The 24,663-nt window shown below is 41.6% G+C and overlaps 2 protein-coding genes across 10 annotated transcripts; one reads left to right on the top strand and one right to left on the bottom strand.

Annotated features, from left to right (window-relative positions):
- Positions 1-1,427: 1,427 nt before the first annotated feature.
- On the bottom strand, positions 1,428-20,265 carry SLC68A1 (solute carrier family 68 member 1). 3 transcript variants are annotated; one of them, XM_077349544.1, is made up of 10 exons: positions 20,165-20,265; positions 13,396-13,490; positions 12,299-12,570; positions 11,048-11,127; positions 9,989-10,438; positions 8,923-9,040; positions 7,570-7,666; positions 5,563-5,734; positions 4,671-4,864; positions 1,428-4,044 (listed from the first exon to the last, which is right to left on the bottom strand). In XM_077349544.1, exons 3-10 carry the CDS (start codon positions 12,461-12,463, stop codon positions 3,791-3,793), a joined length of 1,530 nt encoding a protein of 509 aa, XP_077205659.1. In that variant the 5' UTR covers positions 12,464-12,570; positions 13,396-13,490; positions 20,165-20,265; the 3' UTR covers positions 1,428-3,790. The 3 variants fall into 3 exon arrangements, with proteins under 3 accessions (XP_077205659.1, XP_077205660.1, XP_077205658.1); XM_077349545.1 differs by lacking the exon at positions 20,165-20,265 and adding an exon at positions 15,507-15,676 and having other exon boundaries at positions 13,296-13,490; XM_077349543.1 differs by lacking the exon at positions 20,165-20,265 and adding an exon at positions 15,507-15,675.
- On the top strand, positions 16,549-24,177 carry C8H10orf95 (chromosome 8 C10orf95 homolog). 7 transcript variants are annotated; one of them, XM_077349549.1, is made up of 3 exons: positions 16,549-16,672; positions 18,269-18,394; positions 22,810-24,177. In XM_077349549.1, the coding sequence occupies exon 3, from the start codon at positions 22,891-22,893 to the stop codon at positions 23,533-23,535; it is 645 nt and encodes a 214-aa protein (XP_077205664.1). In that variant the 5' UTR covers positions 16,549-16,672; positions 18,269-18,394; positions 22,810-22,890; the 3' UTR covers positions 23,536-24,177. The 7 variants fall into 7 exon arrangements, with proteins under 7 accessions (XP_077205664.1, XP_077205663.1, XP_077205662.1 ...); XM_077349548.1 differs by lacking the exon at positions 18,269-18,394 and having other exon boundaries at positions 16,552-16,672; XM_077349547.1 differs by lacking the exons at positions 16,549-16,672; positions 18,269-18,394 and adding an exon at positions 20,841-20,972.
- Positions 24,178-24,663: the final 486 nt, after the last annotated feature.

The following is a 24,663-nucleotide window of genomic DNA, read 5'->3' as shown; positions in this document are numbered from 1 at the left end:
TGATCATGCCACTTCTGGGGTTTCTCATAGCCTGAAGAATGTTTCAGGGGTTTCTCAAAGGGAAAAAATTGAAAAGGCTGGTCTATAATAAGTGGGTTTATGGAGAAAAATTTTAAGTGTTCTCAGAAGTTTTCACGCTGCACATGTGGAATGAGTCAAATGCTTTGTAAGAAAAGGTTTTTCTCACTCAAAAAGAAATGTTTCATAGGTTTATTCCCAGTGCAGTGCCATTATGCAGAATATAGTTAGGAAGCATAGCCATGTACACACCTATCTGGGGACCCTCCCTTTCCCACCCCCCTCCACGCCCATCATTAGCCATTTTGGTATGGCAAGTAGGTCAACATGACCATATATGGTCATATAACCTGATAATTTTTTAATGAATTTTAAAAATATATAAAAAATCAATTATCACACATTCAGGAAATCCTTTCAGGGCCCTCAAGAAACCCTAGTTGAGAAATCCAACTCTATGTGGAAATACTGTAGTGGATCCAAAAGTGTCCTAATATTTTCCCTGCATAATTGATCATACTAATGGCAGACTATAGGTGGGAATCTTTTGCATATATAATACCATCTACATGAAGTATTCACAATGTCTAGGGGTATATCCCTCAATACAGACCTCATTTATAATAGAACTATAAGGGATCTAAAAAAGATCAACAAGAGCCCATTGTCTCCCTAGGTTCTTACACACTGGGGGAGGCGGGATCTACAGTATGACAGATACTCAGTTGGATGCACAGAGAAATCTTTAAAACAGCTTTTATTTGTGAATCTACCTTACACTGCATTTGGGCTTCAACTGATCTAGTTCAGCATTATTTATTCCCTCTGTCTTGCGGCACTTCTAAGGAGTCCAAGAAGTCTCAACATTTGCTGTCTTGAAGCCTTTCAACAGGACAGGGCAGGGACTGAAACATGTTCTACCATTGAATGATGATTGAGACAAGGGCTACCGAAAAGAGAGGAATTGGGTGGAAACAAAAGAATAAGCTGGCGGGATCCAACCTATGTTGTTGTGCATATTTCTCTCCCTAACTGTTGTGGCAACAGCCTTTGAAGTGGGATGATTGGCTACTTTATAAATCCAGGAAACCTTCAAGAGACAGGATTGTGGTCAAATAACCTCAAAAGCCAAGCTTCAGCTCCTTCCTGATCACCCCAGGGAGGACTACTGCACAGTCCTCTCCTAGGTAAAATTCATTCTATAGTTGACTAGGCCTCCCTGACCAGAGCTTCTACTTCAGGGCCGGCTACTTTCCAGAACAGCCAGTTTGGGCATCTGTAAACAGGCAGAAGGTTGAGGTGACAAAACTACCAGAGTGGAGGCAGAAAAAAAAATTTCACAGCTAATTGGCCTCCCCCTTACTGTAAATCTCTAATGCCACTTGCATTCATAAGTAACCACACAGAAAGAGTTTGTAAAGGAATTTATTTTTTTGTGGAATGAGGAATGATGCACATGGTTTGATAAATTAGAACAATAAATTACAATGAAATTATCAAATGATTAAAAAGCCTTTGGACAGTAAACACATATTCTGCCACTCTAAAGGCAAAATGGCAGCTTACAGCACTAGGTGGCTTGGTGGCCTGTACGAGACTTGCAGGGAGCAGCACCGGCTGCATCAGCACCCCGGTTGGATCAAAGAGCTCCAGATAATTTCTTTCTGGAAATGAACCAAGTCCAAGGTGCAAGGACTTTAGCCATGCCCTCATTTCTTTCCTTCTCCATCCCAATAGCTAACGCCAACTGTCAGCATGAAAGTTCCTGAGAAGTCTGATTCACAAGCCTCTGCCTGCACCCTTGAACATGCAGCATACAACCTTACTGGTTCATTGCTTGTCCAGGGCAGGATGTGGTTTCTGCTCCCTGGAAACAAAGCTATGACTTTGGGAGAGCTGGCACTGCCCCAGCTTCTCTCATGACTTGTCAGATCACATGGCGAGGAACAAAGCAAGTCTCGATTTTTTTGTTTACCCCTTGTGACTTGCAGAGATGAAATGTCAACAAGTCAGCTACTAGCTCACACTGATTAAGTTACACAATGAGCATCTTTGGACCATAGTTTGGGGCATAACCTAGAATAAGATGACCAATAATTTCTCCCAATCAATTTTGCAGAAGTTTCACAACAGCAACCTAGTCCTGTTCAAAACAGCATATTGTCCTGGAAGATCAAGGGATCTTTCCCACACTAATGCTAGGTATAATAAGCTAGCTATGCCATCTCTCTGATGAGTCATGTGGCCCAGCATTACTTGAGATCACCACAGACATATGGAGGTGGTAATGGACCCCTGTTTAGTCTCACAAATCAGCAAAGAGATGCCCTAGAGCTCCCATTGGCAGGCATGAAAAACACTGACTACACTAGCAAGTTCTGCTGCAGCAAAAATTTTAAGAAACCACCATAGCATCTATCATTAGGAAGCTGCTTTTTCCGCAGAAAAATGTTTCCAGCAGTTCTTCAGGATGTTTGTCTCAAAACATTTTTCACCCAAACATTAGATCAGTTGCCCTAGAAAATGATGTAGCTCAGTACCGCTCCCAAATCCCTCCCACTAACACAGCCCTGCTCCCATTCCAGGGATCTGCCCTTTTAGCACAAAGTTCTATACTAACTGCCAAGGTCTGGCAGCAGCACAGTTCCATGGGCTCTTTTGGCAAGAATTAGAATGATCATTCTCTTACAGCGCAAGCTCAAGATTCATCCAATAGCACAAACACCAACAAGATTTCCAGTGCATAAACTTTTGAGAATAAGAGCTTCCTTCATCAACTTACGCCACAGATGTCTCATTGGTCTTTAAAGGTGCTACTGGATTTGAATCTTGCTCTTCTACTACACAGCAAGATGGCTACTCGCCTGCAACAAAGTATCAGCTGTTTTCCTATATAGCATGTTTGCTTTGCAAGCACCAAATATCCTATTCTTTAGTGAAACAACCACCTTTCACAGAAAGCTAGGTTGCCTTCAAGATACAATTTTATTCTAAGAGGGAGAGATAAAGGGATGATTTTCTGGACTGTCAATGTACTATAAACAGAAATGAAAAGGGAAAATGGAATCTCACCCTCTCAGTTCAAGATTGTATACAAATATGTGAGGGGAAATAGGATAGCAGATCACAGAATGACATCCTGCTCTCAATATATACTTGTTTGTATATTCTTGCCAATGACCTGGCTAGTCTCCTTCATGACCAGCTGCAAACAAAGTATAGGAGATTTTTCAAAAGGTAGACTGCTGACTTTTCCTGGAGAAATTTCTATTTATGAGTAGTGATAAAAGCTTTTGAGTTCCCCAGCATTATTCAATGCTAGATATGTCTTGCAGGAAATTCAACATAACTCTAACTTTTTCTTAGATATCAACATTTTCTTTTCCCTCTTAGGGCAAATAAATGCAATAGTAGAGTCTGTGATCAGACAACTTTAAACTGTAATTTAACCTCAAAAAGCAGCTAGGGAGGAACTACCTTCACTGGGGAAAGAAAAGGGGGCAGTTCATACCCATTCCCAGTCCTGTGGTCCCAATTCTTCTCTTGCTCCATGGCTGCTTTTTAATAATTGGCTACACAATGGGGAATCAGATAACAGATTCCCAACATTATCTGTAGTTTGGCCCTTGCTCGTCAAAAGCAGAAACACCATATGCCAGTTCAGATCTGACTTTACACCCCCAAGATAATAGCTGGATCTTACATCCACTTAATGAATTTATCATGCAAATTACATTTGGAAAGTACCACTGGCTGCTGAATCCCCGGCTAATTAAATTGTTTTGATCTCTTGAGACCAGTTCTCTGTTAAATTCTGTCGCTGAAACTTCACCCTCTGGAGCCGCCTTCCATGTAGGTTGAATTGTGACCAGCTGAAGATCTGAAGTACTGCACAAGTAATAGGGATAAGCACAAGAAGGTAGAAGCAGCCCTGACGAAGGGTTGGTTCCCAGGCCATGTTGGAAGCCAGCTTGGGCTGAGCACTCGCCACTTTCTTCAGAGAATCCCGCTGAAAAATGTCATAACCTGAGACGACAGCAGCAAGACAGTAAGTGTGACCCATTTGTACTGTAAGAAGATGATAGTTTTCTGATTTTATTTCCAATAGCAAGGTGGCAATCATGATCTTTATTCAAAACAAAAGCCATTCTACAATCTGTAACAGCAGCCCAAAATGTAAGGGTCCCCTTTTCATCACTATTTGCAGTCTTAGTTAATTTCCCTCACAAGGAGAAAAATACAACACTTAAATGAAGCCCAGTTGACTAGAATCTACTCCAGAGGATCTCATTAGGAGGAAGGATTCCTTACATTAAATGTTAGGCAAAATCCTCTCAGTCAAGCAGTCATAGTATCAGGAAGCATTCCCATGTGGAAATGGCAGACCAGGTCCTAACCTGCCATTTACGTTACCAGACTTCCTAATTTGCCATCTAGCCAGATAAAACAAGGAACAATATGCACAGAAGGTTCTTTAATGAAATATTCAAACACTCTTCCTAGACTAATGCACAATTCAAGTAAACACATTCATATATTTGACTTATATTACCAGCTGTCCTTTCAATGTTTTCTCAGCAGAGAAAGAAGAGCAGCAACTGTTAATTTGAGTCCCACTCAACCACTAAATAAAATGCCCTGGCATCACCTACCTGTGTAAGCACACAGTAGCCAGGTGCCAATCAAAGGGGCAAAGGTCTGGCCAGGCTTGGTTACCAAGGCAACCATGCCAAACAAGAGGGCTGAGGCAGCCTGTTGCCTCTGATTCAGCACCAGGTCTTCATCTACCAAGTCAGAGACCACGAGGTTTAACAGCTTGCATGTCCCTTCAGTGAACACACGGTTGCTGGGGAGAAAAAGGGGGTTTCAGTAGGACAAGTACTCTGTGCACAGAGCTGAACAACTCCTGTGGAGCTTGTAGATAAATTCTCACATAAAAAGCAAATACATGAATAACAAAGAACAGATTAACTAATTTTTCTGCAAGTACTCAAAACAATACCCAGCATTAGGGACAGAAGAAGGCTGTTATTTAACTGCTAAAATTCTCACCAGCGTCAAAATCTCCTGCAGGGAATGTTAGCAGATTTTCTGTGGCCACACATAGATCTAACCTACTTCTAAATAAAAAAAATTCTGATAAATCTTTCCAGATCCCTCAGCCAATACAAATAGATAAGTGCATAGCTGAGAATCAAGAATCTGCATTTTCATTTCATCCATGTCAAAATTTAATGAAAGCCAGCTTGGGGTAGTGGTTAAAAGCAGCAGCCTCTAATCTGGAGAATTGGGTTTGATTCTCCACTTTTCCCCCACACACAGCCAGCTGGGTGACCTTGGGACAGTCACAGTGCTTACAGAGCTTTCTCAGCCTCACCTACCTCACAAGGTGTCTGTTGTGAGGAGAGGAAGGGTAGGCAAATGTAAGCCACTTTGAGACTTTGGGTACAACCCCCCCAGCTCTTCTCTTAGTCAAATGTCCCAATGCACTCATCGCCCACACCCAGCCCTACTCCTCAGGGCCATACTAGTTAAGTGGTGTACCTAGCTATGAAGAAGCACAGCAGGTAGATCCAGTCAGGTCCAGCAAGGAGCATAATCACACCGAGTAACAGCTTCAGAAAGAAGAGCCCTCGCACCACAGCATATACGCCCCACTTCCGGCAGAGAGACAAGAAATAGAGGTTGTTAAGATGAGGGGCTACGTAGGAGACTCCTGAGAGGGAACACAAACAATACAAGAAGAATTGAACACTATGTCACTGCAGTCATATAATATGAGATACAGATTTTCACCTTTAGCAGATACATGGCTTTTACAGTCAACTGGAAAGTAGACTTGGCGATCATATAGTCTTACTACTTGCATGCACATGCATAATGAGTAAGGACACCGTGTTACTTATACCGAAGCACAGTGGTAGCTCCTGCATTTAGTTATTCTGTTTGCACAGCACATGTATTTTAACTTTCACTGGAGCAATATAACCAAAGATGTTGTAACTGAAAGCCCCATAAGTTTCTGATCCTTTTGCAGTTCTTATGGATACAGCGTTCATCCTCAGCCAGAAACTTAACTACAGCCACTTGGTCAGATGTGGCTCTCTTCCATTCCCCCTGTCTGCTCAATCAGCTGTCGGTCAGGCAGCCTAGCCTTCCTAATGATGGTTAATCATTCACAATAAGCCATTGTCCTTTGCTCCACTGACCAAGACTTTTTCTAATCTGAAATGTAGCCAAACGTTTATGATAAATTCTGATTTGGAAATTTAGCAGTACTAACCTACAGCCAAATTAGCCCAAATCTCCTTGGTTCTATACAACTTGGATATGCAATTCTTTAGGTTGGCAACTTATGCCATTAGAAAAAAACCCTACCCTGAATAAAATTTCAGGTTTTAAACCTGGGATCTTCAGTAACCTGAACGTAAGGGTGGCAAAGTAACAGCATGTACTCTGTGTGCCTAGTTACACCTTACACACTTTTTGCCTTAGGTCTAGATCTGCACATTGTGAGAAGTGTGCTTTGCATTCCCTGCAGAGAACACAGTTCCCAAGTGCAGAAACATGATTACTTTACAAAGGCAGGATCCCTAATTGGCCACAGCACCATTTCAATTCCTAAATATTATGCAAAAAAATTCTGAAGCACCACATTATGGTCTTGATCCAAATCAGGCTTCCTTGCTTCAGAGAACGGAAGTCCCGGTCAGATATTCAGTGCACGTCTGATAGAAAATCCTTGAGGCAGATCCAGATATAAAATGAAGCATGTGGTGTATTTAGTTAGGTCAGCTTTCTCAATTTTTTATCATTGAGAAATCCCTGAAACATTCTTCACATTTCAAGAAACCCCAGAAGGGGCATGTTTATCCAAAATATGGTTGGGAAGCTTAGCTATGTACATGCCCACTCAGTGTCCCTGTCATTCCCACCCTCTCCAGGCCCACCATTGGCCATTTGGAAAGAGGGATGGATGGGTCGACATCATCATATATGGACATACCACCTGATAAATGTTTAACCAATTAAAATATACAAAATTAATTAACACCCACCTACTTGGGAAACCCTTCCAGGGCTGTCAAGAAACCCCAAGGGAAACCCTGGTTGAGAAAGCCTGAGTTAGGTCCTACGTGAAGTGTTCCTGTTAAGACTTAAGCTTGCTAGCTTACTCTTGTTCTTGATTTCAAAAAGATGACACTCAGAATTCTAATAAAACAATTAAGTTTTCGTACATGCAGTAAGTATGCCTCAGCTCTTCATCAACAACTAGAGGTCAGGGATGGGATTCTTTCCCCCCAACTACAGGTAGTTTGCATCCCACATTATCAGCCACAATTTTTGTGGTCTGGGGTTTGTACAATGTATGAGCCCTGTGTAGATGTGGGATTCTAATGTAAGAGGAAGGAAGACTATTTCCACAAAACGATGGGGACAGCTAACCTAGAGATTTTGGGTACCTCTATCAATGAAGAGAAGTGGCATTCTCTAGTTACTTTCTAGAAAGCAAGACTCAGTACATCTTTCAAATTCCCACCATGGACTTACCCAGCAGAAATGATCCCATGGACAGAGAGATACGATCTGACAGCAGATGTTCCAGGAAGAGAGGAAAGAAGTTGCTATTAAAGTGGCAGTGAAAAACCTGTGAAAGAAAACCCATATGAAAATGTAACAGCAGGGCTACAAGCAAAACACTAGTCAGGCTGCTAAGTGATGAGTCCCCCCCAGGTGACAACTCTGCTGGCTAAGTTTTGTGCCGCCGCCATAAAAATCCAATGCTCTAAAGTAGCATAGTTTTAAGTTCTATTTTATGATCTGTTTTAAGTTGTATTATATTAAATGACCATATTCTTTTGGTCTCTTATGGGATGACTTCATGTAACTTGGTCTGAACGACTGTAATAAAGTTTGATTGATTGAAATACTAGTCAAATGTACAAGCCTTATTCTGACTTGACTGAGATGATCCAAGACCCAAGAAACCAGACTGCTGACTCTGAATATATATTTTAACTGGAAGTCATTGCTATTGTTGTTTTATACTGTTTTAATTTAATCTTAATTTTTTTAATCTTTCTGTATAGGCAATGTTGTACACTGCCCAGAGCCGGTCTATTGAGATATAGGTAGTATAAAAATCAAATAAGAACGGGAGGGGCATCATATGACTTATGAACTGGAGATACAATTATTTAATTACACAATTTAGGTCAACAGACTCTTAAGTGCTTGAAAGCACATGCCTGTTAACCCAGGAAGTCTTCCTATTAAACTCAGTTAGCCAGAGGATGAGTATCCAGAGCAGTTCATTATATGTTATCATGCAGAATCAAACTGTTTCCCAGAGAGCACTGCAACTGCAGATGTCATAACAAGTGGCTCAGAGTTGCACAAAGATCCACCAACAGAGCCGGTGAGTAAAGCATCTACTACACATGTAAGATAGAAGGCAAGGGGCTGTACATGTTTTTTCTAGGATGATGGCATCCTAAAGAATGTTCTCTATTATCACAGAGATACAACATCCCTTCTTTAATGATCATGAAAATCAGAGCTACTGCCTTAAAGTACAATAAACTTCACATGAAACTTCTCTATGGCTGGTCTCATGCCATGGGCTGGTTAGTTGTAGTAGCAGTAGTAATAATAATAATAATAATAGTAGTAGTAGTAGTAGCAGTGAAATTCATGCAGCAAAAATCCTATCGCCTTCTAATCTATGCCATGCCAAATAATTACTGGACAGAGTGGACAGCACATTAGCTTCATGGTCAATGAAATCTTATGTTTATCATGCAGATGGCCTCCTAGACTCTTCTGGATCAGACCTCTACAGGTTAGTTTCCTATCTCAGCAATCAAAAATGTTTGGTTACAGAGAACACCATGCTACACTTACCTGTATAAGGTTCATAGATACAAACCAAAGGAAGTTGCGATGCCTGGAGAGCTGTTTGAGGTACTCTGCCAAAGTGATCCTTTTCTCCTGCTGCACAGAAGGCTTGTCTATATACAGTCTGGGGGAACAAATGACCACATTCTAAGAACAGCTGCTACAGTATAGTGCCATAAATACAGGACAGAAGGCCAAGAATTAAAGTTCTCATTTGGCTACACTTCATCACAGAGTTAGTGTGAGGATAACCTTAATGTCATATTAAGGCTTTCTTCAGCCTGTGTGGGCCTGTGCAAAAACCAATGTGTGTGTCTCAGGAAGAACAGATGTTCCAGAGTATTGTGGAAAAGCACAGAAATATCTAAGATGAAGTGCAGGAGTTATTGCAGTTTGGCTCATTCAAAGTGCAGAATAAATTTCAGATTGTACCAAGGTTACTTAGACAAAATAGCAAATGGTTGCTGCTATTGGTTTGAAAACATCAAAACCAGCAGTATTTCAGACCAGTCTCTAGTGCTAGATTGGATTCAACGCCCCGAGCATAGTAACAGAGAGGGGTGGTTAATAAATTGAATAAATAAATAATTGGAACTCACAGTTCCCCTTATCTCCAGCATTGTTAATAGAAGTTTTAGGTGGTGGATTATATTAAATGTCAATTAACACCAAGGTAGTATTAGCCAATGATCAGGTTGGTAAACACTGGAAGATTTTTGGGGTGGGTACAGTCTGAGAAGGGTGGGGTTTGAGAAGGAAAGGGACTTGAGTGTAGTATAAGGCCATAGAGTTCACCTTCCAAAGTGACCATTTTCTCCAAGTGAAGTGATAATAGCAGATCTCCAGCGACCACCCAGAGGTTGGCAACCCTAGTCTGCACACACATTCTGTCCAAATCCCTCTCTTCAAACCCTGAAGCTTCCATACTGGTTGTTTTAAATGGTGACTGACAAACCTCTGTACAGATGCTGGACCATGTTGAGAAAACAGGTGGTCTTTGCCTACAACAAACCAAGTTCATTGGGCAGTACATTTAAATGAGGAAAAAATTACACACCCAGGAAGCACTTACTCTTTTAAAGCTGCTCTTTCATCCCATTTTGCTTGCCCTTCACGCTGAAACCTCTGTCTCAGCAACCATGTGGCCACAATGAATCCAACTGCTGAGCCAAGAGCCAATGCCACACAAAATATCCGGAAAGAGAAGAGGTCCTCCTTGTTCCACACAGCATAGGACATGAACACTGAGAGAGAGCCGATGGCACTGAACAGGGAAGAGTAGAAGTTTAGTCCAGTCCTTTCCTTTGCAGACACAGCAAGATCAGCAAGCAAGGCATTCTGGTTGAGATCCACCATGGTGAGGAAACTGTCGTACAAGCAGAGGCAGATGAGGAACTGTAATCCTGGGTGGGCCCATGCAATCCAGAAGGCCAGGAATGACAAAGCAAAAAGGGGGCCATTGTGGTTTAGGGCCTTGAGTCTCTTCAACACCACTTCTGGAGTGGAGATCTCTATTCCAGACCTACAGAAGAAAGAACATGCTCCCATTAAAATTGGTTGGATTCATTCCACAATCTGAATTATGCTTGCTGTTAACAGCCTAGTGTTTCTTCCCTTATCAATCTGCATTTGCCCCGTCTTCTCTGCCTATAAATTATTCATCAATATTTAGTGACTTAATTCTTGATTTTTTCCTTTGCATTAAAGCTTGTGCACTTTTACTATTAGACCCTCTTTCCACTTTTTAAACAATACTCAGTTTATTCAGTTGCACCTGCATATGCATTCACTAATCGTCTTCCAGGAGAAGCTACACTTGGCTACTTCACAATCCCATCTCACTGTGGAAGTTCAGCATTCTTTTAAAGGGCCAAAAAGAACCACACCTCCAGTTCCAAGAGCAGGACTCATATATCTACTAGAAATTCCCCAAGATTAGCACCAGAAATAATAATACAAAAGGCAATGAGGGTGCTGGTCTGGATTCACGTACAACTGAATGGGTTAAAAGTGTTCATTTTCACAGGAATATGCTCGTTTTGGTTAGTTCAATGTATTGGCAAGTTTACACTTTTCATAGCAATTAAGCTCTCAATACCTTGACACAGGACATAAATAACACTCTGCTTACTGTTGTGTGCTGAGGAAAGCTCGGTCACTCAGCCAGCCAAAGAGTGGATCGTTGAGACTATTCCAGATCAGAAACACAGTCTAGAACAAACATATGGTATACCCACTGAGATACAAGCTGAAGACAAATGTTTCAAACATTATGGAATTAATGTTTTGATGTTAATAATACACCATCTTGGAGACTACCAAAAGCAACACCTGGCATGCTCATAATCACAAATACCCATTTTATGCTTATTGCTAAATTCCTCCATACTCAGGAGCAGTTTTATCATATAGAACTCTATAACAAAAAAGGGCAAAATCCACCATTATCCAAGCTGATGATGAAGGTAGCGTGCTTGGCTTCTCAGGCATCCAAGGATATAAATGCCAGGATTATAATCAAACCCATTGGAAATATCTGCTAAGAGAGAAGTTCCATAAAGCTTTGAGGAACAAATGCAAAAATACATCTCATCAACACAAGAAGAAAAAAGCCACTGCCTTTCCCAAGCTAATAGTGGAACAAATTTCCTCAGACATATCCTAGCATGGGAATACTACTCCTCCTATGCTAGTTTTAAGAAAGACTGTATTCCTCTTTTACTACAGTACCCTACAGGGGACAAAATTCATTCCACCCACCTCCATAATTACCAGCCAATCCCACTGAGGAGAATGTACCTTTCTGACTTGTCTGATAAAGGAATCAGTCAAATGAAGAACTGACCATGTTTGTTCTGCACATAAGATCCTAATGGGGGTTCTGGGAAATCACCGGAGTGAATCACCACATTTGGAGGCATAAGAGGAAAAAGTGGCAAGATGACCACAGAAGTATGTGAAGACCAGAATTGTTAAGGAAGTCAGTATTGGATAGGCCCTTGTTTCAGCCCTTTAATGGGAAAAGTACAAGTCAAAAGTCTGGGTACAGACGTAAGAGTAAAATTCTACGATTTCCATGTAGTATTTTTATTTCAGGTACTGAAAGAAGTGTTTTCATGAGTCAGTGTAGAACATGAGAATTGTTCCAGAATAAGGTCTATGAATGCCAGAAGCCTACGTTACTTGCTTGCAGTACTACTCATTCACAGCTAGTTCTTGCACCCCTCTGGCTTATTATCAGCTCAAAATTAGGTCCCATCTATTCCAGAGAAAACCCTTCTTTAGTTCTTCAACAGCTGGCTACTAACCTAATAACAGCCACAGACTTCATCTCCCTGAATAGTTCTGATAAACATATTAACTCTCAAAGTTCAAAACCTACCTCCCCAATCCAAAAGGAAAGTTTATCGATCTTGTAAACAGAAACAAAGGTGTCCACATAGTAGAGGAGAAATACGTTGTGCAGAATGGAAATAAAGAGTGACAGGGACCCATAGACCACTGAAATGGGCAGGCTGGAGAGATAAGGCAACATCTGGGAAGCCATGGTGGTTCACTCAGAGTCTTTTGGCTGCCCTCATCACCTCCAGTTCCAATGGGGTCTCTCCTTCCAGCACCTACTAGTTCGTTGTTGGGTCCAAACCATCATCATTCCTGTCAGAAAAGTAACAAAATCAAGTAATTTGTGTGAATTTTTCTCCTGAAGAAACAGATCCATTTAGTCTGCAATAAGAAATACAACTGCATACAGGTCTTTGGTTCAAAAAGAGGACCAATAATAGGATTGGAAAGGCTCAGGCTATCTTAGGGTGGTAAGCCGTCTTCATATGGCAACAGCCTTCTTAAGAGACTTAAAGCTCTCCAAGATATTATTTCACATGGAGATGTACTTTGTGTGTTTTTAATGCTTAATTGCCAGCTGGAAATAGATGACCAGTACTGATCTATGGGCATTTCTCAGGGCATCTAGTTCCACCAAGACAACATATTTTATCCCAAGACAAGGATGCTTTCCCAATGAAAAGTGTTCAAATGGCAAATCCTGCCAAATAAGTTGACCTCCTACACCTTTATTATATAGGGATGAAGTGTAGCACATAGGCTGAACCCTTAAGATACCAAGATACTTAGTAAAACACCTTTTGTGAGATTAAAAACATTTTTTCACTTTTCATATTTTTTTTGTTTACTGAAGATGTACATTAATCTAAGTTCCTGCACAGAGATTACATGAAGACAGAGCACATAGCAAGCAGTCTTCAGAGGCAAGTTTCTGTGTTCTAAAGATAGTACCCATATATATTCCCTTCTAGAATGTGATGCAAAGACCAGTAGCACCATACATAGCTTTCAGAATTACAAAGCTACCGAACACATACCTGATCACTTGGAGGCAAGTTCTGCTTGTCCCAGGTAACCCAGCCAACAGTGGGCTCCTTTCAAAACAGAAATGAGCACGTAATGATTGACCTACAATACCTTGAAGAGGAGACACACTGAGGTGCTTGAAGCTGTTCCAGTGGTACATCCACACGGTCAATGTTTTAACTTGAAGGCATTAGCAGGTAGCATCACTAAAATAGCGAAAACAAAATTCCTATAATGCATCTTTGAGATATTCAGATGGTTACCCATTCCTAGAGAAACATATTTAACAGTATCACCAGGGCTTGAATGGGGTTACTAAATTAGTTAAAAATGTGAGTTCAAGGACTGGGTTCTTCATTATTTATTAGTTAAGGATGCAAGAAAAAGCTCTTTCCCCACACCTGTAGAGCAACTGCATTTTTTCATACATCCACTGCCCTGAGACCACAATTGAAAAATATCATCATTGCAAATTGTGCCATGAAGGATTTGCTGAAAGAAGCCCCAGACAGAAACAAATAGAAAATTGTCCTCACATTTCAGCAATATCACCTGATTTACTTTAACAGATTTGAAAGGATTTCTTCATGCAAGAAAGCACAGTCATAGCTTTGAGCAATACTATAGATAGCCTTTTAAATCTATGTAAGCCACTAGTCAAAGTGTATATAAGAGAAGAATCCTAAGCACGTCTGCTCAGAATCCAGCTCATATTTATTCAGCAGGGTTTCCTCTCTGCCAAGTGTTCTTAAGCTTACACTTTATGTCTGAGAAACTACGTTTCCACATAATTGAAAAAGACGGGTCCAACCTGAGGTAACAAGCAGGACCTGACTTGTTGCATTTAATTAATATAGTAGAAAAAATGTGGGGCTCTTTGCTATGTGACATTACTCTGAATGCCAGTGATAATTAACAATATGACAATAGCATTTTGATGCAAAATCAGGATGCTGTTTAGAGTTCTATTGCCAGCTAATAACTGTTTATTTTACATTACAAACTCCTTAGAGCAGGGGTGGTCAACCTGTGGTCCTCCAGATGTTCATGGACTACAATTCCCATGAGAATGGGAATTGTAGTCCATGAACATCTGGAGGACCACAGGTTGACAACCCCTGCCTTAGAGGTCTCGGAGCATTCTAATTTTGCCTCCATAACACTGTACCGTGAGAAATCATAATAGAAACCCTACTGCGTTTTGTTTTTATGACTTCAGCATGGATGGAAGAGACACTACTCATGAAATTGCAGATGTTTTCAGAGTAACCTGAAACATGGGGGTGGGGTGGGGACTGGAGCAAGGCCACCGTACGTTTATGTTTCCTGTCAGTCTCTTAGGATGCCCTAAATGATCCCTAAATTACTAAGTACAAATGAGTTCCCCACAACTGCTTATCATACAAAAGCAGGTTACACAACCATCAGGATGTAAACAGCTAAGAGAAGAACATTAAATATACATAGTTAAAAACGGAGACAAGCAATCTTTTCAGTCACTTTTGGAGAACTATGAGGAACTGCTTTATTTCCATACATTCATTGCCTTGAGACTACAATTTAAAAATACCACCCCTGCAATGTATATATGTATGTATAAAGTTCAGAGAGATCAGCTCTCCACAGCAGCCAAAAAAAAAGGGGGGGGGGGGCACGCGTCTTAATAGGGGAAATTAGATCAAGATGGGTAGCCGTATTTGTAGCAGGAGAAAAGAGCAGCAAACGTCCAAGCACACCTTAAAGACTAGTAACATTGGGTACTTTAACTTGGTTATAGTTTAAAATTATATCATTAGCCATGTTTTATTGTAACCCACGTTTTACTTGTTGTACACCGCCTCGAGACGGTATAAAAATCTATATCAACCCATGCAAACATTTGTGGCGGGTTCGGAGCTCTCCTAGGCGAGCTAGCAGGGGGAGTGGTCCCAGGTGAGAAGGAAGCCGGCCTCCGTCCGGCGGCGCTGACAATGGAAACCAGCTGGAGAGCAGAGGGGGAGAGGGCTTTCGCGGCGGGAAAGGGGCTGCCCGTGCGGGGGGTGAGCCCTTCCTCACGCAGGCCACAGGAAGGCGCCCTCCTCAGCAGAGGCGCATAGCTGTAGGAAGCCGGGGCTGAAAGCCAGAAAGAACTCCGAGGCAGAGAAACGGCCCCAAATAAAAGCCCTTCATAATGGGCGGAGGGGTCTAGGCGAGAGCCCCGGTTAGCAGCGGACGCTTCTTACCTGTAACTCGGCCCCGGCTTCAGCCCTTCATTCCGCAGGCGCAGCCGTACTGAGCCTTCGACTGCCTCACCCTCCCACGGAGCGTCAGGCGACGCCTACGGGCGGCCATTTTTGACCCTGAACGCCCCCTTCTTTCGACACCATCTTGGATGTGGGCACTGGCGCGAATGACAGTCGCTGGCCCATTCAGTGCTGTTTTGTATGGGGAACGGGGGAAGTTGGAGTAGCTCAAGGAAGCTCCCAGCTTGGTTGACGTGCATTGCGTCGCGTTTCTTTAAAATGTTTGAATTTGAAAAAAATTCCCTAAAAACATTTTTTTTACCAGCGTTTCAGAAACAAACCTCAAGGAGGATGTCATGCATAGTTGGAGGACAATGGAGTAGCGCGCGTATTTGATGCAAAGCAATACATTAGTATGATTACATTAGATGATAAAGGAAATAACAGTGGTCAGACAATGTGCTTGTTAACACTTTGAAAACTTCGCAACATGTGTGAGTCACAGAAAGATCCAGAACAAAGATGGCTATTCAGTTCCCTTTCATATGCACGTCTCACATTCCTGGTAGCATGATTTGACCAGCTTGGTATAGGGGTTATAGGCAGCAGCCTGATTTGATTCCCTACTCCTCCAAATGCAGTCAGTTGCATGAGTTTAGGCTAGACACAGTTCTCTTAGAGCTCTCTCAGCATCACCTGCCTCACAGGGCATCTATTGTAGAGAGAGGAAGGGGAGGTGATTGTAAGCCACTTTGAGACTCCTTCAAGTAGTGAAATGCAGGGTATATAAAAAAACAGCTCTTACCAAAATAAACAGCTTTGTTTACTGGCATCTGTGCTAATATATCAAGTGTGTTCACATTACATACAAAGTCTGAAAATACTATGGGGACTTTAAAAATAAAACAGTCTTATAGGAATCACAGCTGTTGAGATCTTAAAATTCTTTGTCTTTGTATTCTACCAATCTATTCATTGTTGCCTTTTTTCCATAACCAGGGATGGCTAAAATATATCAGGTGTTTAACACAGTGATCAATGCAATTAGTTAATTGAAATCACTTAGTGGCCAAACGTATAAATTTACAATCATCAGGAGGAGGAGATTGTAAATTATGGTTGTGAAACTGAGTTTTTGATTTTAGAGAAAAATTGATTTAGCTAAGGTAATTTTTTAAAAAAATGGGTTGGTTATGTTGTAGTAGTGATCTATTTGTTAAGCTTGATATGTAAATAGCCAGTAACTTTAGGTGTTAATAAGTGTATACTGCACTATTATCTCTGACTTTGCAGACATACAAGGTGTTGCTAAATGAGGCTAGCTTTTTCTTATATAGCAAGAATTATGCTGAATTAGTTTTGCAATGTAGCTTCTGAATTGTGGTAGCGCTAGTTCTGAGGATATTTACCACCACAAAATTCATGAGTATAGCTTTCACTGTTATGCATCTGAGAAGTGGATTGCTCAATCATGTAACTGTTAAAGGTATAGAACTTCAGCTGGAGTATAAAATTATGGCACCTATACATAAATTAAGTGTGTTAGTTACTGTCTTTAAAGCCCTTTATGGTCTAGGAATCGTCACATATATAAAAGTAGATGTTACTCTTGTTAAACTTCTGCATCTTCCCAGAAGTTATAACATAACCAGTCTTTTTCATATTGTTACATGGTTTGTGGAAGCTTTTCAGCTGTATTGTAAGGCTTTTCTTGTTTTTGGATAGAGCTTTTAATGGGATTTGAGCTGTAGGTTTGTTCTTTCGAGGGGCAAAATATGGGTTTCTGTTGTAGTGTTTCTTCTGTTCTGGAATTGTAGCTACAAGGGGAAAACAGGGATAGCTGCTGTAACAAATATACCCGTATATACTCGAGCATAAGCCAACCTGAATTTTAGCCGAGGCATCTAATTTTACCACAAAAATATGGTATCAACAATAAGTAAGTGGGGACCCTCACTTGAGTATAAGCCTAGGGGCTTTTTCAGCATTAATAAATGTGCTGAAAAAGTAGGCTTATTGTTCTGATGCTTCCGATGTGTGTGTGTGGGGGGGGGGCCTGTAATTCAAACCCCATAAATCCAATCCTCTCAGAACTTGGAAGACAAATAAAGGAGAGTCAGCTGGATTCCCTGTGAATCTCTAGCACACTGGGGAACTGTTCTACTGAGTTATGAACCTCACAAACTGCATTGGTCCATTTGGCAGCCAAAGGTTTGTGATTTATGGATGTGCCATGAACTGAACCACATTTTCCCAATTTGTGCCCATCCTTAATTATAATCCATCTTCCGAGACAAAATTCTGTTAAATTTGTAACAAACACTGATAGCATTATGTTTAACTCACTGGTGTGAGTAAGGCCTTGAGTATAAGGTGAAAAGAAGTGTTGTATAGGAAAGAATTTCCTAATTTCGTTTCCTGCTTCAGCATCTGTGTAGTCCTCACATATAGGGGACTGAACAGCTTCACTTCATACTGCAGGTGAGAAAAAACTGCTATGCTGATTTTCTTCTAGTAGGATGCTTGTGAACACTTTTTTAGTATTGAATATGTGAACAGACTGGGCCAGAACCTTGCTCCTTGGTGCAAATAAAATGATAATACAAATAACTTAATGCAGGCAATTTTCAGCAGTTACCACCACCTGCAGGCTGAAGTAGTACTGTCTATTGTGCTATATCAATCTTCTTGTGCAGCACCTTGGTTATGGCCAGCGTGCTAGGAGGAAATATTGTTATTTTGTCCTCTTTTTATCCATATAGGTGGAAGTTGGGACATTGATATCACCAACTATCATGCCTTAGGCAGTGACAACAGAAGAAAGTGATAATGGATTTGCAAGTTTAATAGATCCTGCTGGTTACCGGTTGAGGAATTATTTGGAGAAGGTAACATAGCCAGCTACCTTCTTTAGTAAAAGTACACACAATACTTCTGGCTATGAAAGATGGGATAATGGACCTCCTCCTACTTGGCTGTGGATTCTTTGATGAATTGTTCTGGCTGCTAGTGTATAATTCCTCGGGTAGGGAAATGATTGGTTAATGCTTCGAGCTGTATGCTTGCTGAATCATCAGCTTGGGTTAGGAGTTAGCTATGGAGTCCTTCCCATCTGTGTTGCATAGCAGACCATTAGAGCTCGGACAAAGATGACAACCTTCCAACTGAACAGCCAAAATAGCTGTTTGCAGATGTGACTTGAGAGAGGAGTTGGCTGGAACACATCTTTGGATGCAGAAGTAGCTTCTGTGCTGTCTGCTCACAAGAGTGTATTCACTGTGCCCTGATTATCTTTGTAACAATTACAGAAATGGTATTATCTCCCTAAGAATAAGAGTACTGAATATTTAAACCCTGCCCCTGAAACATTTCACTGCTTGGAAAAATAGAGAGTACATGATAATGTTGTCTCTGATATTGCTGGATTCTTTGCTGATAAGTTTCTGCTCTCCTACATATATTTCATCATCCCTCCCCCACCCCGCCTCAGTAGGCATTTGCAGACCACCTTCCTTCTACGTTATCCATCTTTCTCACTCCGTTTCCATCTCGCTTTCTTCCTCCATTCATTCTCTGACACATGCAGCATTGCTGGCAGGTTCCATGGTCATAATAAGCAGGGCCAGTTCAAGATTAGGATGGCCTGACAAGTTACCACTGGGTAGCCCCCTGCCCAATGGGTACCCATCCTCATAGGCTTTCAGGAGACAGCTGCATGACAGTTACAGATGCTCTACTGATTAGCCTCCTCTCTTCTTGGAGAAGCAGCAGCAATTGTGTCAAACAGCTGCCACTACTTCATGGAGAAATGGTGGAATGTAAGGAGAGCACCACACTGACTTAGTAATAACCAGCTGGACTTTTGACCTGTATGTTCAATGGCAAAGCATTTCTTTTGCATGCAGAAAGTCCTATGTTCTATCCCTGGCAGGTCCTGATACCTTTTAAACTGATTGGTAGAGTATGTGAAAGACTTTGGCCTGGGACCCTGGAGATCACTGCCAGTATGAGAATATAATACTGATCATGATAGACCAATTGTTGGTCTTGGTATAAGGTAGCTTCCAGAAGAGAAGACCCATTGCAATTGGCATGTGGGCAGGTGCCTTCTAGTGAAGATGGACACACGGCTCCTCTTCTACCAGAGTGCCGAGGACAGCAATGTGTCTGCTGTTATTGGTTGTAGTGGCAAGCTGGAAGTTGGTCTTGACTCCTATAGGCCCCTGAGCCCTCATAGTTATACAGTCTTTGACATCACTCCTGGCCATGAATGTAATTCACTATTAGACATCAATGATGCCCACACTCCTACGACTAGAGGGAAGGGTTCCAGAACTAAAGGCATCCCTTATAAGCAAGGTTCAAACCTGGCACCTTTTATTTAAGCACTGGCACACAAGATGTTTAATTGCACCTTCTGCCAATATCCTCAGTCTACCTATGTGTGTGCGATCTATGGATGTCCTCTTCCATGACTGCACTGCTGGATCTCTGAGGTTACAGAGGATGTTGGGGCTAGGGTGGTCAGCTCCCAGTTTTTGGGAGATTTTGGGGAAGGAGCCTGGGAAGGGTGAGGTTTTTAGAGAGGAGGGACCTCAACAAGGAATAATGCCATAGAGTCCACCCTCCAAGCAGCCATTTTCTCCCAGAGAACTGACCTTGTCTGGAGATCAATTGTAATACCTGGAAATCTCCAGGTACCACCTGGAGGCTGGCAACCCTAGCTGGGACAGAGCTTTGGAACTGCCAACAGCAGCTGCCAAGGAAGTAATATAAAAGAGACATTTTCACCTTTTGCATCATAAAGAACACTGTGATGCAGCTGCCTTCCCAAAATACTGCTTGTTGGTGAGATCACTTCAGGGATAAAAGTTTTTTTTTCTCCAGGGGTGAGGCTGTGCTTTCAGATATGTGGTAATGAATGCAGTGTTTTCTTTCTAAGTTTGTCTCCTGGGAAAATGACACAATGAAAAACGGAGCAAGTGGGATGTCTTTTGTTGGGGCAACTTACTCAAATCATTAGACTTTTGACCTTTATGTTCCTGGCTGTCCAGGCCAAAAATTAAAGATAGGAATAATTTGTTTCTCATAGGAAATTTGTCCCATTTATAAGGATTTTGTCTGAACAAAGAGAAGATTAAGGAAACTTTAATGGGGAAACAGCAAATCTAACTCCTCCTGCATATGGCTGTTGCTCCTTGCTTAAAAAACGTATTTCCTTGAAATGTGGGAGAAGTTACTACGCTAGAAAACTTTCTTGGAAAGTTTTGCCTGAATTTCTGCCTCAAGGATGCAAGCTTCTGAATTGAGAAGCAAAGAAGCCAGAGCCCTTGAGACTTCTCCAGCTGGATTTTCACTCCCCCCAGTCCTTTAAAAGGCTGCACCTGGTTGCTAACCATTTCCTTGTCCTTAGCTTGTGTCAACAATCCTTGAAATCTGAGCTCAGGAAGAGAACTGTTTAGGCAGGTAATTGGGTTTCCTTGACTACTTTTCCTATGTTGTGATAGGGATTCTTTTTATTCAGTGGCTGCTGGCTTACCATCTCTGCAGGTGCCAACTATGGTGGGGGGAAGGGAGGAGGAGGAAGAAAGCTGGGTGCCAGAGCAACTGGAGGGGGAAGGCACAATCTGTTTGTGGCAATGTGTGTTTAGATATTAGGGCCTTGTTGTCTTAGTGTTGAATTTCTGTCATGTACTAGATTGGATTTTGTAATCTAAGTAACTGGGGTTAGGTGTCTCTTACCATGTTCTTCCTCAAAAATAAAATGGTGGATCAATATGGAAGTATACAGCTTTGTTATGCTGTGCTGTCTCCCCCATGGGGATGTTGCACTCTCCTCTGCCTAATCTAACTGTGGCCAGCATGTTAGCTGCTACCTGGCATCTGTTGGCCATTCATGTTTTCGCTTGGAGATAGTATTCAGAGCCTTGTACAAAAGGACTGACTTACAGTAAGCCAGGATTGTATAAACTCAACATGAGTTTTCAGTAATATCCTAGAGATGCTTCAGCACATACCTGCGTGATTTGCTGGCCCTTAGCCGTTTACTGTAGTATCTATTTGCCTTGACTCAGAGCAGTTGTTGTGTCCTGGCATAGCAGTTGAATGTAAATAGATTGCTTTGTAGAAAATGTTCTTGTGAAAGTGGAAACGAGCGTGCTTATCAGCAGTTGGGGAGGGCAAGGCTTGTCCCAACGGGTTCCCGTGCCGTTTGATTATGGTATGTGGTCATGCATTTGAAGCACATGTGGTTATGAAAGCTTTATTTATTAGAGGACTCTCAGCCTTTTGAGGCTGGGCCTGTGATAAGCTCCTGGTATGCATCTCAGCAGAACAGTAAGTTTTGGATGTTGAAGGTTTCTGAGTGTAGAGCAACTATTAGCTTGATGTAGAACTCCAGGTCTGCCTTTGTAAGTATGCTTTTACTCTGGAGGACTTGATAAGGATCAGGCTGTGTAGATATAATAATGGGGTTTCTTGACTAGGGGCTGGTTTACATTCAGTGACTACTTTTGGTTCTGTGAATGTCCCTCATGTTCATCTTTGCTCCTATTTAGAACATGCTGAACCATACTAGTTGAGAAGAAAAGTGGAAACAAGCAATTAAAGCATGTGAGCATGTGACCCTGAGACTCAAGCTATGGTTTAGTATGTGTGAGCAGAGGCTAGAAATTTGAATTATGCATATACATGGGGGATTTATGGCTTGTCAAAGCTTCCGTGCATATTTTTGGACTTTTTTGATTATGTACCCACATCTATAACTTAAAATACATTAATTCTATGCTGCTAGCAGCAATTTTGTATGCATTTAATGTACTTTTCATGTACAGAGTTAATCTAGTGTGGAAGGATTCTTACAATAAAAATTGAAAAGTGATCTTTTTGTTTTAAGAAACTTTTATTGCACAGTTTCCTTGTCGCACCCATTCTCATCTGAACCTTCAGGTGCTGCTTGGACATTCCCCAGAATTATAACTGATCTCCAGTCTACAGAGATCTGTTCCCTGGAGAAAATGACTGCTTTGGAGGGTGGACTAGGGCATTATATCCTGCTGAGGTCCCTCCTCTCTCAAACGCCATCCTCCCCAGCCTCTACCCTCAAATCGCCAGTAATTTACTAGCCTGGAGCTGGCAATGCTGCTGATGTGTACAGGATGGAAAACTGGTCATCTTCTGTGAACAAATCCTCAATGACTTTTTTTTTTGCATATAAAACAGCTGCTTAAAGCCAAGGAATAGTTATGTTAATGTGCAGTCTTCTGTGTGTATGTATTCAAGTGCAGAATTTTTGTTTCCGCAGCTTTGGAAAGCCACAAGTGAGAACTACGTGGGACACTGATACTTTCTTCTGGAGAAGCTGTCTTATGTACCACATAGCATCATGGCTTTATACTATCCAAACATGATCCAGACCTCCCCTTACAGCTACCTTCCCCTTGGACCAAATCGTGTGCTTGAAACACAACCGGCCACCATGTTACCCCCTGTTCAGATGCAGAACTTTTACAGCAGGCCCCTCGCTGTGATCATGGACCGTAACAATGGTTACAGTGATAATTCAGCAAACCAAGTGGAGTACCATCACATCTATGGTTCAAATCCATACTTCAACCCTTACCCTTACTGGCACTTCCCACAGGTGAGCCCTCTTCCTTTGTACAGCCCCTATGCAAACTATCATCCTTATGCAGCTTACCAGAGACCTGGTTGGGATTTATGGCCTGAGGGATTCACCCTGAAAGGGGAGCTCCATTGGGGTAAGCTTGAGAGAGTCACGGGGCCTAGAAGAAACCTACCAGAATTTGTGAAAGATGATCTCCGAAGGGTATATGGCACCTATCCAAGGACCGATGTTTCTATAACCTACCATAATGGGGAATTTGTTGTGAAAGGGGACCCTAAGATTGGAGAACAAGAATACAGGATAGAGAAGAGACTCATCAGAAAGGAATCCACCCCTACTGCTAGTGAAGCGGAGGACAGCAGTGAAGACCGTGGCAAGAAGAAAAAGAAATCAAAGAGATGATTGAACTCCTGTGTTTAGATCCAAGCACCAGGTGATGGCAGCTCTCCAGACTGGGCTGTAAGCACAAAACAGAAATGAGAAATTTTTAGATTCTAAATAGTGGTGTTTGTTAAGACTTGCATAACTCACTAATATATGCACTTTCTCATATCTTCTAGGAAATGTTACTTATTCTTCCCACACCTGAGACTTTTTTTTGAGTAACATTAGGTTCACTGTTATAGAGCTCCATTTGACGAAACAAAATACAACCTTGAGTGTTTTTGCACCTTAAAGTACCACTTTACAACTCATCACTGTAAACAATCCTCAGTCTCTCTGCAGATGTATCCCCCCTCAACACAAGGTGCTTATGACTCACTAAGGAATTCCTTGGTGATGGTACACAGAGAATCTGTTCTCACACCTGTAGCAGCAGATAAACTGTAACATGGGTCTGAGTAATTTCTTTCAATGTGTGTCAGATTTTGTAGTGTCTGTAATATTCTATGCCCCTGATAGTTCTTTCCTGGTCTACGACCAGTGTTGTGTACAGGCTTAAGAGAGTTGAGCCTGGCCTCTGGACTGCAATCTGATATGTATGGAAATTAAATGTTGAATTTTAAATAAAGGAAACCAAGCACGTAGCGCTGTTTAAATCTCTCTTGCTGTGAGACTTTTCCATGTGGAATGAAACTAATTTGGCACACATAGTGTTGGGGAGGAGGATATATTTACTTTAAATGCATTGTTTTCTTTTTAAATTTGCTTTTGTAATGTTGTAGAACTAAGATAACAAAACAAATTACATAGCAGTAGTCAGTTCCAGTACCAAATGTAGAAGTCATTAACCAGTGCAAAAAGCTCAGGGAAGCAAAACTGGATGTGAAGAGAAAAATCCACAACCTGGCTGCCACAATTCCAAAAGGCCCTCCCACAGTAACTTCCTGCTTGAATGGGACATACTGGAGAGGGGTCTGATACTGATTCCCATGCAGCTTTTGTATGGGAGGAGATGACATTTACCTGGCCCTAGGTGCTTTCTGCATTCACAGCTGTATGATGGGATTTCTTCACCCTTTAAATGTATTATCATGCCAGTCAAATGCGAGCTGAATATTCTGGCCCCTTCAAATGACGTTGCCCACC

The sequence above is a fragment of the Paroedura picta genome, chromosome 8 (genome assembly GCF_049243985.1).
Source record: "Paroedura picta isolate Pp20150507F chromosome 8, Ppicta_v3.0, whole genome shotgun sequence".
Classification (NCBI taxonomy): Eukaryota; Metazoa; Chordata; class Lepidosauria; order Squamata; family Gekkonidae; genus Paroedura; species Paroedura picta.
Note: the sequence above shows the minus strand (reverse complement) of the source record. Positions and strands in the feature narration are given on the sequence as shown.